The 15,378-nt window shown below is 44.1% G+C and overlaps 1 protein-coding gene across 2 annotated transcripts in view; it reads left to right on the plus strand.

Moving 5' to 3' along the window:
• The window catches only part of DAZL (deleted in azoospermia like), a 47,985-nt gene that overhangs the window by 537 nt on the left and 32,070 nt on the right, over positions 1-15,378 (plus strand). The window contains exons 2-9 of one of the 2 annotated variants that reach the window (XM_069958704.1): positions 2,907-3,023; positions 8,056-8,147; positions 9,234-9,285; positions 10,483-10,546; positions 10,633-10,766; positions 11,730-11,807; positions 11,883-11,933; positions 14,963-15,076. In XM_069958704.1, coding sequence (XP_069814805.1) covers positions 2,907-3,023; positions 8,056-8,147; positions 9,234-9,285; positions 10,483-10,546; positions 10,633-10,766; positions 11,730-11,807; positions 11,883-11,933; positions 14,963-15,076 — 702 coding nt within the window. The remainder of the gene's footprint in view (positions 1-2,906; positions 3,024-8,055; positions 8,148-9,233; positions 9,286-10,482; positions 10,547-10,632; positions 10,767-11,729; positions 11,808-11,882; positions 11,934-14,962; positions 15,077-15,378) is intronic. The other variant, XM_069958705.1, reaches the window with a different exon arrangement.

Here is a 15,378-nt window from a genome sequence, read left to right on the forward strand (position 1 = left end):
GTACGGATCTAGTTAGGCGTGAGGGGATATAACCGAAGGCTGCGTCTCAGGTTTGTAGTCATTGGAGTGACAGTGCGCATGCGCGACAGCCGCCATCGTCAACTCGGGATCACGTGAGGCCGTTCTCTCCTCAGCCCCTGATGGATGGAGCTGCTCTTGTGTTTCTATGACAAGGTATTTTTTTTTTCTTGGTGTCAGTATAATTACAGTGACTACCAGTTTTTTTTTTTTTTACTACTAAACCAATTTAAAAAATAAAATTCTCTGCATCGTCCTGTTTTGTCTAAATTTTCTGGGATGTGATAAGAAAATCAACAGTTCTTAACTTTTATGGCCTTCACCAAATTTATCAAGCAGTCTTGCCGTGAGAATGTCCGTTGTTGCTGAAAGCAGCCTATAGCGGCAGGTTCCCCAGCACACTGGTATCTCCTTATTGGGGTTTTCAGTGTTTACACATCTCTTTATATTGGTATCTGTTGAGGTGCTAGATTTCAGCGCGAGGGAGACCCCTACTGGCCGCAGTTATAGCAGTGTTTTACAGCTTAAAGTGCACCTGTCATTATAACTTAAAATCTAGTCAACAGTAGACGTGATATAAAGCAAGTTTGCAATATACATTCATTGTTTATTTTTTTTGTCATCATGCTGTAAAACTTGTGCTGGTTTTAAAAAAAATAGACTAAACAGAATTCTGGCTAGTACAGAGTCAGAGCTTTGTGTCCATCAACCACATGACTGCCTTCTCTCTGAGCGCTCCGATGACCTGGGATACACAGGACTTCCTGTTTTCTGAAGATAGAAAACAGGAACCGCCGTGTTTTCCATGATTGGAAAAAAAATAAAGAAAGTTTGCAATTTACCTTCATCACATCTACTGTTGATTTTGATTTTGAAAGTTGTAACGACAGTGACACTTTAAAGGTACCTTCACACATTCAGGATTGCAGCGGATTTTATGACACACATTTGAAGCTGCAGATATCAATGTAACTAAATGACTGAACACCGCATCACATTTGCTGAAGATCCTGTATGTGTGAACGTACCCTAAAAAATTATGTTCTTTGCAAACAGCTCTCATCTCTCTCTTCTTTCTCCTCTCTTCTCTCTTTCCTATATATATCTTTCCTATATATCTTACTTTTCTATATATATCTTTCTTTCCTATATATCTCTTTTTCTTTCCTATATATCTCTTTTTCTTTCCTATATATCTCTTTTTCTTTCCTATATATCTCTTTTTCTTTCCTATATATCTCTTTTTCTTTCCTATATATCTCTCTCTTTCCTATCTCTCTGTCCCCCAATCCCGGTCTCTGTCTCCCAACTTGGTAAGTAAGACCAGCTAGGTTTTAGCTCCGAAATGCCCCCTGTCATATGGCAGGGACGCACTCCATTGGCAGGAGGAATGCTCTCACCTAGTTGCCAGTTTTAGGTGGAATAACAAGGGGATGGAGAAATGCAGAGTTTTAAGAAACGATGTCTCAGTATAACCATGGGGAGCACAGATGCCATATTTTTCATACTATTTCAGCAAGAAAAATATTTTGCTTATAAAATACCTGTGTCTTGGAGAAGTGGTTATAATGTACTCACCATTGAATTCTGTTTCTTATAGCCACCTCTGTGCTCTGATCCAGCTAATTTCTTCTGTGGCAGAGGTGGACTTGTCTCAGTGACTACACCACACCTACTGCTTCTGTCACATTAGGGCATCAGCTATAGAGGCAGATAGTTGTTTGCCTTTTGGAGTCACTGCTTCCAGGGCTGGTACAGGGGGACTCGCTGCTAAGCTGCATTATGAGTCCATAGTGCATGCAGTGGCTCTATAGTAACAGTGACCAGACCTGTCAGTCAAGCCCAAGGTGACCAGGAGCAGCCATGCAGAGTACTGTGTACCTGGCATATTGGTAGGTAGGTCCATATCTGTGTTGGAGACTATATTCAGAATATCTTTATTCAAAAGTGATAAATGGAACTGAATGTTTTCCTGCATAACAGACAGCAATTAAGTTCAAACAAACACCAATAACTTCAATGGGGTTCTTTGGGTTTCTGTCCAGTTTCCGTCATTGGATTTCAACAGGATAGAAAAATAGTGCTTGCTACTTTCAGTCAATAAAACGGGGAGATTTATCAAAGGGTATAAAATATAGTCTGGTGTAAACTGCCCACAGCAACCAATCACAGCTCAGCTTTCAGCTCTGGTAAAATGATAGAGGAGCTGTGATTGGTTGCTGTGGGCAGTTTACACCATTCTACATTTTATACCCTTTGATAATCTGTGACAGGTGCTCTGAATAAAAGCTTCATCATAGATGGAAGTTAAGCCTTAAAGGGGTAGTCCGCCCAAAAATTTTTTCTTTCAAATCAACTGGTGCCATAAAGTGCCAGAGATTTGTAATTCACCTCTATTAAAAAATCTTAAGTCTTCCAGTACTTATCAGCTGCTGTTTGTCCAGCAGGAAGTGGTGTTTTCTTTCCAGTCTGACACAGTGCTCTCTGCTGCCACCTCTGTCCATGTCAGGAACTGTCCAGAGCAGTAGCAAATCCCCATAGAAAACCTCTCCTGCTCTCTAGACTGTAAATAATACAACTTCCTGTTGGGCATACAACAGCTGATAAGTACTGGAAGGCTTGAGATTTTTTAATAGAAGTAAATTACAAATCTCTGGCACTTCATGGCAGCAGTTGATTTGAAAGAAAATTTTTTTGGGTGGACTACCCCTTTAAAACATTTCTCTGAAATGCTGCAGTGTAGTTGTAGTGCATTGTAGTAAGGAGACCATGTTTCAGGCAGCAAGAGCTGTTAGGGGGAAATGGTCCCTAGTTGTAATCCAGTGTCTGTACACAAGCAAATAGCACAGCGACACTAAAACAACAATATGTGATTTTCCTATTTGTAGTCTTCGTCTAGAAGCCAAAGTCCCAATGAAGAGGAACAGCAACCAAACCAGGGTTATGTGTTTCCTGAAGGCAGAATTATACCAAACACACTCTTTGTTGGTGGAATCGACGTTAATGTAAGTGCTGGAATGTTTTAGTTCTGTGTTTTTGTCAGCTTTGGCATAATTACACAGGTATATAGTTACATTTTTTATATGTTGCTGCCCTTGCAGAGAACATAATCTTCTTACCACGCTGCCCCTGTGTCAGAAGGGTGCACCATGTCTTCCCTAAAATGACCTAATGTGACATCCTCCAAGTCATAATGTCAGCGACAAGATCCCCTTAGAACAGACAGGAACTTCCCTATGTGTGACTTTACCATGGAAGACCAAAACAAAAGGCAGAATCATTTCAGAACTAGACAAATAGGTCTGTTGGAAGAGGTATCATAATAAAACAAAGTTGCTTCTTATATTAGTCAGTTGTATGCACGTTATCAATAAAAATTATCAGCCGCATGAGTAATTAACGTTTGTGGTACAGGCCATATGGGCTGTAGCTTCCCATGTCCACAAACTGTCCAGCCATGTAAGGCCTTTGAGTCCACACCAGTGTAAACTTCAGAGGGTCATAAGACACGTTCTTGGTGTACCTCCTCACCTTTGGACAAGAATATAAATCAATAACCAAATATAGAAATAACCTAATCTTGAAAAAGATGGATACATTAAAACCTTTTAAGGGTGCCTTCACACCTACCGGATCCCCAGCGGATCTCACGTTTGCGGATTCGAAGCGAGAACCGCTGTGGATCCAGTATCAATTCACCCCTATGATGGCACATATTCGCAGCGGGATTGACATCCTGCTGTGAATATGTGCTTTAAAGGGAACCAATCACTGGAAAAAAGCATATAGAGCTTTTGAAATGTGCTGTTAGAGCACACAGCACACTTGCCACACGTGTTTCCATAGCCTCCGTGCTTTCCCCGTGTAAGCCGCAAAGTAACTTTATAAAACTGGCTCCTTGTATGCTAATTACCTGAGGTAGTCACCTGGGCGGTGTTCGGCTAGCAGGTAGTCACGGTCCCCTGGGCGTTCTACCGCTGTAATCACGCCCCTCTGGGCGTGATTCAAATGGCCGAGTAGCTGTGACATTCTGATGCCGGACGCCGCCGCACATGCGCAGTGCAGCCGCTTCCATTCCGGTTGGACTGCGCCTGTGCAGAATAGCCTCGAACTCCGGCTAACAGGCTATTCGAGGCTATTCTGCACAGGTGCAGTACCGCCGGAATGGAAGCGGCTGCACTGCGCATGTGCGGCCAGCATCAGAATGTCACAGCTACTCGGCCATTTGAATCACGCCCAGAGGGGCGTGATTACAGCGGTAGAACGCCCAGGGGACCCTGACTACCTGCTAGCCGAACACCGCCCAGGTGACTACCTCAGGTAACTAGCATACAGGGTGCCAGTTTTATAAAGTTACTTTGCGGCTTACACGGGGAAGGCACGGAGGCTATGGAAACACGTGTGGCAAGTGTGCTGTGTGCTCTAACAGCACATTTCAAAAGCTCTATATGCCTTTTTCCGGTGATTGGTTCCCTTTAACTCCCTGGTGCCCGCAGCCCCGCCGGCGCATCCCCCCCCATCCCGGCCACATCCCCCCCCCATCAGCCCGGCTGATGTGAGGCTGCCGGCTCCGGTCCCTCTCAGATCAGCTGAGCGGGACCGGGGTCGGGAGCATCACTGCAGCCGCGCCGCCGAGCAGGTAATGTATGCTCGCGGCGGCGGGCCGGAGATGGGCTGATGGGGGGGATGTGGCCGTGATGGGGGGGGGGGATGTGCCGCCGCCGGGGATGCAACGGCGGGGCTGTGGGCACCAGGGAGTTAAAGCACATATTCACAGCGGGATGTCAATCTTGCTGCGAATATGTGCTATCATAGGGGTGAATTGATACCGGATCCGCAGCGGTTCTCGCTTCGAATCCACAGAAGTGAGATCCGCTGTGGATCAGGTAGGTGTGAAGGCACCCTAAAAGAGTTATCCGGGTAATAAAAACAATATTCTAAACAATCCCTTCCCAATACCAATATCTCCTCTCTGAGGGCCAGGTTAGCTTGTCTATTGACTTGGTAACCTGACCCCCCAGGAGACATTATCTGCATCATCTCCATGCACCTGTGCTGCTTCCATAGACTTACACGTGTCCCTGAGCCTAGGTTTCTCTAACATGAAAAGTTCCATCTCTGCTTGCTGCAGTGATTGCAGACATGTACTTGTCTTTGTGTCACAGCTTTGTATATTATAAGTGTTATGGATGTTCTTAGTCTGGATGGAACTAGGGCTGGGCGATATGGGCAAAAAATAAAATCTCGATTTTTAAAATTTTTTGGATGATTCTCGATTTAAATCTCAATTTTTTTTTTTTCTTCCTTTTTTGCGAAATAAACAGAACATTTTCTCCCTGCAGCATCAGATACTATTTTAATGATATTTCAGACAACAACTGTATTGCTTCCCAGTGTAACAGAGGCCCCATATAGTATAGGAAATCATGTTTGTGCCTCCATCTACGTAGGGTGTAGTAGTGGAAGTATAGTGGATAAGGGGTGTAGTAGTGGAAGTATAGTGGATAAGGGGTGTAGTAGTGGAGGTCTAGTGGATAAGGGGTGTAGTAGTGCAGGTATAGATGAAGGGTGACTAGGGACACTGAAGGGGACTGGGGGGACACTGAAGGGGACTGGGGTGACACTGAAGGGGACTGGGGGGACACTAAAGGGGACACTGAAGGGGACACTGAAGGGGACTGGGGTGACACTGAAGGGGACTGGGGGGGGGACACTGAAGGGGACTGGGGGGGGGACACTGAAGGGGAATGGGGGGGGACACTGAAGGGGAATGGGGGGGACACTGAAGGGGACTGGTGGGGGACACTGAAGGGGACTGGTGGGGGACACTGAAGGGGACTGGGGGGGACACTGAAGGGATTGGGAGACTGGGGGGACACTGAGGGAACAATGAAGGGATTGGGGGACAATGAGGGGACTGGGGGGTGACTGGTGCAGCTGGGGGTGATTGGAGCAGGAGGGCACATACATCTTCTCCTCTTCTCACCCCCGCACACACGCTCCCCTCCCGGCCAGACGTGGAGGTCCCGGGTCTGTGGAGGAGGCCGCAGGGACTACAGGAAGTGGTGATCGGGGGTCTGCACTGAGCCCCCCGATCCTGCTGTATAGCTCCAGGACGTGCAGCGCCGCGATCACCACCTACTGTAGTCCCTGCGGCCTCCACCTCTATATCTGGCCGTAAGGAGAGCGGGACGCTCAGTGGAGGGGGCGGGGGCAGGTCAGCGGCGGCGCTGTCAGTGGCTGGAGGCCGCCCGCACCGCACCGCCCATCTCCAGCCTGGCCACCCAGCATCTTCTCCCCGCTCACCCACACCGCGCCGCAACCCCCTTCCTCTCAGCTCCTCTCCGGCACCGTAGCCCGAAATGATTTTTTGTGAAAATCGAATTTACGATTTTCACAAAAAATCTAATCGATTTCAACGTTCTGGACGATTAATCAAATTAATTTGATTAATCGCCCAGCCCTAGATGGAACTAGAATGTTTTCATTCACTGTCAGCAAGCAGAGATCTAAACCTATACTTCACACCCACCCCTGGTAAAGAGATGCCCGTTATGCAGCACATAACTACACCATGCGTGCGTCAGCTCTGCTACATCATCAGCTAGTATGGAATACATACTGTGGTGATGTGATGCAAAATCAGTGAAAAAAAACAATCCCGTGTTTACTGTGCAATAGTAATGACAGCAGTGGGCAGGTAAGAAAGCTAAGGGGGCAAGTACACAAATGGACCAATCAGGGAGATGCATAATGGGCAATGTAGTTTCGTATCTTAGATGTAGATCCGCTTTTAGAAGAACTTATAACTCTGGAACGGCAGCAGCTAAAAAGACAGGAGACGTCTCAAAATACTCAGGGGGACTTGGTGAGTAAGACCAGCTAGCATTTAATTTTTTTACTCATAGGTGGAAAACACCTTTAAAGGGGTGCTCGGGGATCGGGGAGGAGGTGGCTGAAATAAAAGACGTCCACTTACCTCCCCGGTTCCAGCGGCGGGTCACTCATCGCGGCGCTCCGGTTCCCGGCCGCTTCCGGCTGTCTGACGCCGCCCGAGACGCTACGTCTCAGGGCCGCTCAGCCACTCCGTGAAGGAGGCGGGATCCGAGCGGACTTCAAACGGATCCAGCCTCCTTCACTGAGTGGCTGAGCGGACCTGAGACGTCTCGCTGAAACCGGGGAGGTAAGTGGACGTCTTTTATTTCAGCCACCTCCTCCCCGGTCCCCCCAAAAAAGTGCCCCCCGCCGGAGCACCCCTTTAACTCCACATGTCCTCAGCCTTTCAGCTCAAAGGTCACCTACCATGACAAAGCTATCTGTCATGAAGATCTATTGATGGAAACTAAGAAACAATATTTGGTTGCAATGTCTAAATAGAAGGATAACAGGACAGTTATTTCACACTGGGAGTGTGGCCAATTCATAGAATACACTGTGTAGTGGGTATCCCGGACCTCAAAATGCAGTGTAGCCCCTGTGTAAGCCCTGTACCTAGGTAACCACAACTTCATGCATGGCTGCCTGAAAGACATGACTGTCACAACATACAATTTATAAGGTAAGTAATAAGTACTCGCTATTTAATGTTGGATGGGTGCCTTTTTCAAAATACAGGAATCTATACGGTTATGCTGGTAGTGTTCGGGTCCCCATACACAAGCCTTTATTTGCAACCTTGGCAAATGCTGTGTCTAGTTAATCCACTGTCGAAGGCATTAAAGCAAGCAAAAATATTAAACCAATGACCTGTAAACATGTTATGGTATTCTGTGGTTACAACATTGGATAACTTTCCGAGCAGATGACCCTGTTTGTGAAGCATGATCTCATGGCTTGTGCCCTCATAGTATTTAAATTAAGATCAGAAATAGCGATCCTATAGGCAATGTTGGAAAAAGTACCTCTGTCAAATGCACCAGAGTGGATTCTTTAGGACATCTCTGCCCCAGTGCCCCTGAATGTGTATAGAATATTAGTTGTATACAGAGACAACAAAATGTTCCTTTTTTTTTTTTTTTTTTTTTTTTTTAATTTTAGATGGATGAAATTGAGATTAAGGAATTATTTTCCAAATATGGACCAGTAAAAGATGTAAAAATAATTGCTGACCGCTCTGGTGCATCTAAAGGGTAAGTCTTTTAAATACAATGTGTAGGTTAGATCAGTGTTTTACTATCAACCACCAACTACTAGAAGTTAGAAGGTTGCCCCCCCCCCCCCCAATGCTATAAGAGTGATATAAAAAGGCAGAAACATGGGCTTTATTTCAAAATGTTGGAGTATTTCAGTGGTGGTTTAGGACTGAGGGGTCTGGACTGCACTGTGGGCCTGTCAGGCACAGAATAGTTTTCAAGTCTTAGGTTGTTTTCCTGGACTCCCAAGAGCTGTATCCAACTTCCTCGGCCACCGGTAATCAAATGCCAAGTGATTTGACTCGAGCATGCTTGATTCACACACTCCTCCTTAGAAGCAGAAAAGGAAGACTTGGAAATAGGGGAGAGATGCAGGCAACTTCATTTTATCTGTTTTTACAGAAAATATGAAGCGTCATTCACCCAATGTCGATCTAAAACTTCTACTTATAGTTACGATGTGTACAGACAGGTTCGGTACTTGTGGCACACAAGCAGCCAGTGGCTGTTTTGCATCATTCAGGCCTTTGCATAGAATTGCTCAGTTAAATCTATGCTCTTCTAGCCTGCTCTACAGCCTGCCCAAGGCCATATAAGCAGATCTACTATTCATGAACTGAGACCTAGTAAAGGACTCTAGCTGCAGAGTGTAACTGAGCGCTTTATAATGCATGAGGTACGCCATAAAAATCATCAAAACAATAGCAAAGAAATTGTGTACATCAAATAGTCCCATTAAGACGCAACAGAGAAGCCGACCCCTTTTTAAATGACAAAAGGTCTTCATTATTCATTATGATGCCGAGAGCCTCAAAACTGTTAAATCTACACAATACTGTACTGACTCAGCATTTTTAGTAAGGTAATAATAAAAATGATGATGCTGGGAGTTCTTAGGTCCAGTCCGTAGCATACAGCCCATGCACAGACAATATATATGGAATGTGTACATGTGGCCTTAGCCTGGGGCTCAACTAATTGGTAGATATTGGTGGCTGGGATAGCACTGACTCATTCTTGGGGTTTGCCTTATTGCCTTTACTTTATGTCAACTTAGTGTTTTTGTTGTCCTCCTTTTGTTAGGTATGGTTTTGTATCTTATTATGATGTTGTTGATGTGCAGAAGATAATAGATGTGAGTATACCGATCTGCTGGATGGATGTGTCTGTTATGTGTATTTGTAAACATATATATTTGTGTCATGGCGGCTTCTCCCATGAGGTTGTTACATTTCCCAAAACCTAAATTTTTTAATTGCTTATGTCTAGATATTTTGCCTGTTTTGTTTCCATTTCTTTTAATGGGCCAACATATTTTGCAGCACTGCACACAGATTGTCTGATCTGTCTTTAGTGGGATCAGACATGCAGACAGCTGCTTTTATTGGCAGCCAGTTAAAGGGATTTTCTCATAGGGACTTGTTGTTCCCTATACATAAGATAGGGGATAGCAAGCTGATCGGATCCCCACTGATCCTGGGAATGGGGAAGTTATTGCGCTGTAATGAATGGAGCACTTGGCACAGCCACTGTGGTCAGTGCACTATTTATTCTCTTTAAGGCTGCCAAACGCTTCAGTTTAGTGCTAGGAATGGTCGGATCCCCATCAATCAGCTTATCCCTATTAATATCAAGGAGATTGCATCCTTGTTCTTGGGATCACTAGGGACCCCGGTGTCAGACGTCAGGCAATCTGCTTATGGCCTATCTCAGTATGGTTTTGGAATTTACCTGAAGAGAACACTAGACTCCAGGCTGATGTAGTTCTCTGTAAGGTTTGTACTCAGACCCTCAGTGCTAGTATGCAACAATGCTGCCTGTGTTTATCGCCTATTTTTTTTACACAGTTTTACACAGTTTAAAAGAATTGTAATACTTGTCTGGGAAACAACTCCATTAAAGGAAACCCGTCAGTGTCATCATTTTTATGCTGCCTAAACAGGCTGCTTTAAACCCTTACAGGGCTCCCTTATCACAAGGATGTATATTCTTTGAACGATTAGCATTTCAAAGCTGTGAACAGGGCTCAGAGTCATCGGGGCATCCCTGCCAGCCTCACCTTGCTGATCTTCTTTTTTGACTGACCTGTCCCTATTTGTATATAAAACGATTCTGGGATGGGACACAGCTGGAGTCACTGATTGGCTTAGCGTATAATCCATAAGCCGGGACGGGTATTTTCACAACTTGAGGGGGTGGGTGTTGAAATGCCTTCCAAGGGGGGTCCCGGAGCCGGCAGCACATTGCGGGCACAGGGAGTGGTAAGCAATTTGGCTAGGGCCAGACTTCTCCTTTGATGCACTGACTTTATTATTTTTTTTTCTTTCCTTAGTCACAGATCTCTTTTCATGGCAAGAGATTGAAGCTAGGACCAGCTATACGGAAGAATAATTTGTGTAAGTAAATTTTGGCATCTTTTGTGAAATAATTGAATGATTGAATAAGGATAAACTATTTTTGTATTTTTTATCTTAACTTATAGGCACGTATGCACAACAGAGACATGTTGTCATCCGCACTCCAGCACCTCAATATTCAAATGTGTGGAGCGTTCCTCTGTCTGAGCCATATGTTCAGAATACTCCAGTTTTCAGTCCAGTATCCCCATATGTGCAGGTAACAGCCATCATTAGTCTTTAGCAGGGAGAAGCATTCCTAGTTTAATGCTATTGTCCATATTATCAGACCCCAGTGATCCTAATTTTCACCTATCCAGTGTGTAGGTGATACATACTTGTGGGACACCCCTTTAAGCTGATTGTTTGTGTTTAAAGAGTACCTGTCATGATCAATAACAGACTTTATTGATCACAGTGGATTTCACTGATGTGACTTGCTTTGATCAGGGATATACCCAGGGAGAGAAGCACAGCAGGCACAGCAGAAGCACGATCCACTCTCCGGACTGATCACAGTTCCTGCCAATTCTGACAATGGAAGTCTGAGACTACATTGTCGGAATTAGTGGCTGGCAGGGGAGTGGAATGCACTGCTGCTATGCTCTTTCCCGGGCTATATTTCCTGATCACAGCGGGCCTCAACGGAGAACCTGCTGTCATCAATAGCTTTAGAGTGTCTGATAACTTTATTTTTCATGACAGTGATTCTTTAAAGTGTCACTGTCGTTATAACTTTCAAAATCTAAATCAACAGTAGATGTGATATAAAGCAAGTTTGCAATTTACATTCATTATTTTTTTTTTCTTATCATGCTGTAAAATGAAGCTGAACTTAACCAGAAGTCCAGGTCCAGTCTCCTGAAGGCAGATTTTCTGACTTGTGAAGGTTGAAAAAAAAAAAAAAGACTGAACCCAGGAATTCTGGCCCGTACAGAGAGTCACGGCTCAATGTGTCTGTCAGTCACATGACTGCCTTCTTGAGTGCTCAGATGGCCTGGGATACACAAGACTTCCTGTATTTTTCCTGTTTTTTTTTTTTTTTTTTGTGAAAAAAGTCAGGAAACAGGAAGTGCCTTGAATTGCAAACTTGCTTTATATGTGTGTATTTAGAATTTGAAAGTTATGACAGGTACACTTTAAAGTCTGTTTCATGAATTTCTGTAATGAGTATTTCTTACAGGCTTGTCCGTACTCAAGCTCATCACCAGTTTTGTACCAGCAAGTTCCCTTTGGGTGTCAGCAGCCGGGATGTTATCAGGTACCATATCTATTTTATGAGACTTTGTCATCTGCCATCTTTCTCGCACGTTTTTTAAAATGTTTTATTTTTTAGGTTCCACAGCAGTGGCCTCCGGGTGATCAGAGGAGCTTTGTTTGTCCTCAGGTGATGGAAGTGTAACATGCAGTTAGTCTGCTGTCAAAGCGGAGCTGGAATGCTTTTACAAAAAGGGGCGGGTCTAAAACAAAGTTTAGACATTTCTTTCCATCTTGTGGCTCTTAGCTGACAGGGCATGATAAGGGAGTATAGTTATGTAACAGTTGGGGATTCACAGATGGAAGTCCACAGGCTTTAGGAAGTTGTTGTTGTTTTTTTTTTTTGTATAATGTAACAATTTATGTATAAAATTATTTTTGTTCCTCAACCTACAATATTTAAGGGATTATCCAGTTAAAATCTTTTCCTTTCAATTTAGCTGGTATTTGAAAGTTATATAGATTTTGTAATTTACTTAAAAACTCAAGTCTTCCCATACTTATCAGCTGCTGTATGTCCTGTCTGTATGCCAATCCGACTGGGGTGTTGCAATGATTGGCTGAGTGGGTAGCTCCTGTGGGGCTAGACTTAAGTGGAAGCAGGGAATGAGAACATTAGCTGTGGGAGGTGGATGTGTATTACTACTAGGGCTGGGCGATTAATCGAATTAGATTAATTTGCCTAGATTTTGAAAATCGTAAATTCAATTAAAAAAATTGGCCCCTAACCTGCAGGGGGAGCAGTGGCGCTCTGGGCAAGTTGCTCTTCCTGCAGATCAGAGCACCCCCAGCTGGGCCGCCCGCCCAAACCCAGGAGCTTGCAACCGCTGCCTGCCCCCAAATGAGATTGCCACCATCCTGCACTCACAAGATTGCAGTCTGCCCGCAACAGCACTGGGAGCACAAACAGGGCAATGAGCAGCTCCCTGCACAGGAGAGACCCAAAGCGAGATTACTGCTGAACAATCCTTTCCTGTCCACACGGCATGTCAGCAGACGTTTTGAAGAGGATGAGAGCGGAAGATGTTCAGTACTGTACAGTCATGGCCAAAAGTTTTGAGAATGATACAAATATTAATTTTTACAAAGTCTACTGCTTCAGTTTTTAAATTGATGATTTGCATATACTCCAGAATGTTATAAAGAGTGATCAGCTTAACAGCAATTACTTGCAAAGTCTATATTTGCCTAGAAAATGAACTTTATCCCCCAAAACACATTTCAACATCATTGCAGCTCTGCCTTAAAAGGACCAGTTAACATCGTTTCAGTGATTGCTCCATTAACACAGGTGTGGGTGTTGATGACGACAAGGCTGGAGATCAATCTGTCATGATTAAGTAAGAATGACACCACTGGACACTTTAAAAGGAGGCTGGTGCTTGGCATCATTGTTTCTCTTCTGTTAACCATGGTTATCTCTAAAAAAAAAAAAAAAAAAAAAAATGTGCAGTCATCATTGCACTGCATAAAAATGGCCTAACAGGGAAGAGTAGAAAGATTGCACCTCAGTCAACAATCTATCGCATCATCAAGAACTTTGAGGAGAGAGGTTCCATTGTTGCCAAAAAGGCTCCAGGGCATCCAAGAAAGACCAGCAAGCGCCAGGACGGTCTCTTAAAAGTGTTTCAGCTGTGGGATCGGGCTACCAGCAGTGCAGAGCTTGCTCAGGAATGGCAGCAGGCAGGTGCGAGTGCATCTACACGCACTGTGAGGCGGAGACACTTGGAGCAAGGCCTGGTCTCAAGGAGGGCAGCAAAGAAGCCACTTCTCTCCAGAAAAAACATCAGGGACAGACTGATATTCTGCAAAAGGTACAGGGAGTGGACTGCTGAGGACTGGGGTAAAGTAATTTTCTCTTCTGAATCCCCTTTCCGATTGTTTGGGACATCTGGAAAACAGCTTATTCGGAGAAGACTAGGTGAGCGCTACCACCAGTCTTGTCTCATGCCAACTGTAAAGCATCCTGAAACCATTCATGTGTGGGGTTGCTTCTCAGCCAAGGGAATTGGCTCTCACAGTCTTGCCTTAAAACACAGCCATGAATATAGAATGGTACCAGAATGTCCTCCAAGAGCAACTTCTCCTAATTGTCCAAGAGCAGTTTGGCAATCAACAATGCCTTTTTCAGCATGATGGCGCACCTTGCCATAAAGCAAAGGTGATAACTAAATTACTCATGGAACAAAACATAGAAATTTTGGGTCCATGGCCTGGAAACTCCCCAGATTTTAATCCCATTGAGAACTTGTGGTCAATCATCAAGAGACGGGTGGACAAACAAAAACCAACAAATTCTGACCAAACGCAAGCATTGATTGTGCAAGAATGGACTGCTATCAGTCAGTATTTGGTCCAGAAGTTGATTGAGAGCAGTCAGGGAGAATTGCAGAGGTCCTGAAGAAGGGTCAACACTGCCAATATTGCCTTGCTGCATTAACTCATTCTAACTGTCAATATAAGCTTTTGTTACTCATATGATTGCAATTATATTTCTGTATGTGATAAAAACATCTGACAAACACACATAAAAACCAAAGGGCAGCAGATCATGTGAAAATATAATATTTGTGTCATTCCTAAAACTTTAGGCCATGACTGTAGTTTAAACCAGTGCTTCTCAAACTTTTTTTTACTGGAGCCTCACTCAACAGATCAAGGCAATGCTTGGGCCTCACCAGACTGACCAAGAGGGTGCCTGGGCCTCATTATGTGTGGTTGAAGTCCATTTAAATAATGCTAGGGCTACCTTTTACCCATCTCCCAAGCTCTAGATACTAATAAAGCAACTACGAAATAAATTAATAATGTTGGTAAAATGGAGATTTTTGCAAACAGTCACTACTTTGCAGATCATAGTTACTTTGTGAAAACTGGCTCCCCAGCTGGGCCTCACCAACAACTAGGGGACGCCTCACTGGTGAGGCCCGCCTAACAGTTTGAGAAGCACTGGTGTAAACTATAGGTACCGAACATAAGGGCCCTGATCACCTTTCAAAGCCTCTGCCACTAGCTATCGCCAACTCTAAATTGCATCAAGAGGCATCGTAATTTTAAATGTATGGCATGTTGAAGCCATTGTTTGCATATTTATGAGGGAAAGTTAGGAGCTAAATACATATATAGATATTTAAAATGTTTTTTTTTTTTTTTGTACAGGGTATGACATGGAATTGTTTTAATGACGCTGAAATGGCCAGCAGTGAAATTGTGCCCCCAGAAACCTACAACCAAGAGCAAAATGTACCTTCAGCTTCAACAAGTCCATTAAAGGTAATAATCATAGGCAAATTCCATGGCATAAGGGGGCCTACTGTAGTTATGCTTGCAAACATTCATCTCACGTTGGTTAAGACTGTTCAGTGGTTTCAGCATATTTTCTTCATATGGTATATACAGGTAGACATAGAGAAATATTTGCTACTAAACAAAAACTAGCATTTGCACAGTGCCTAGATGTACCCATAGGTAATGCTCACACAGGTAAAACCTCTCCATTACTGCGCTGTGGTTTTCCTTGAGCCAATTGTCACCATCTTCCATTGAAGTCAGTTTGAGACGGATGTTGGACATGA

The sequence above is a fragment of the Dendropsophus ebraccatus genome, chromosome 2, assembly GCF_027789765.1.
Source record: "Dendropsophus ebraccatus isolate aDenEbr1 chromosome 2, aDenEbr1.pat, whole genome shotgun sequence".
NCBI lineage: Eukaryota > Metazoa > Chordata > Amphibia > Anura > Hylidae > Dendropsophus > Dendropsophus ebraccatus.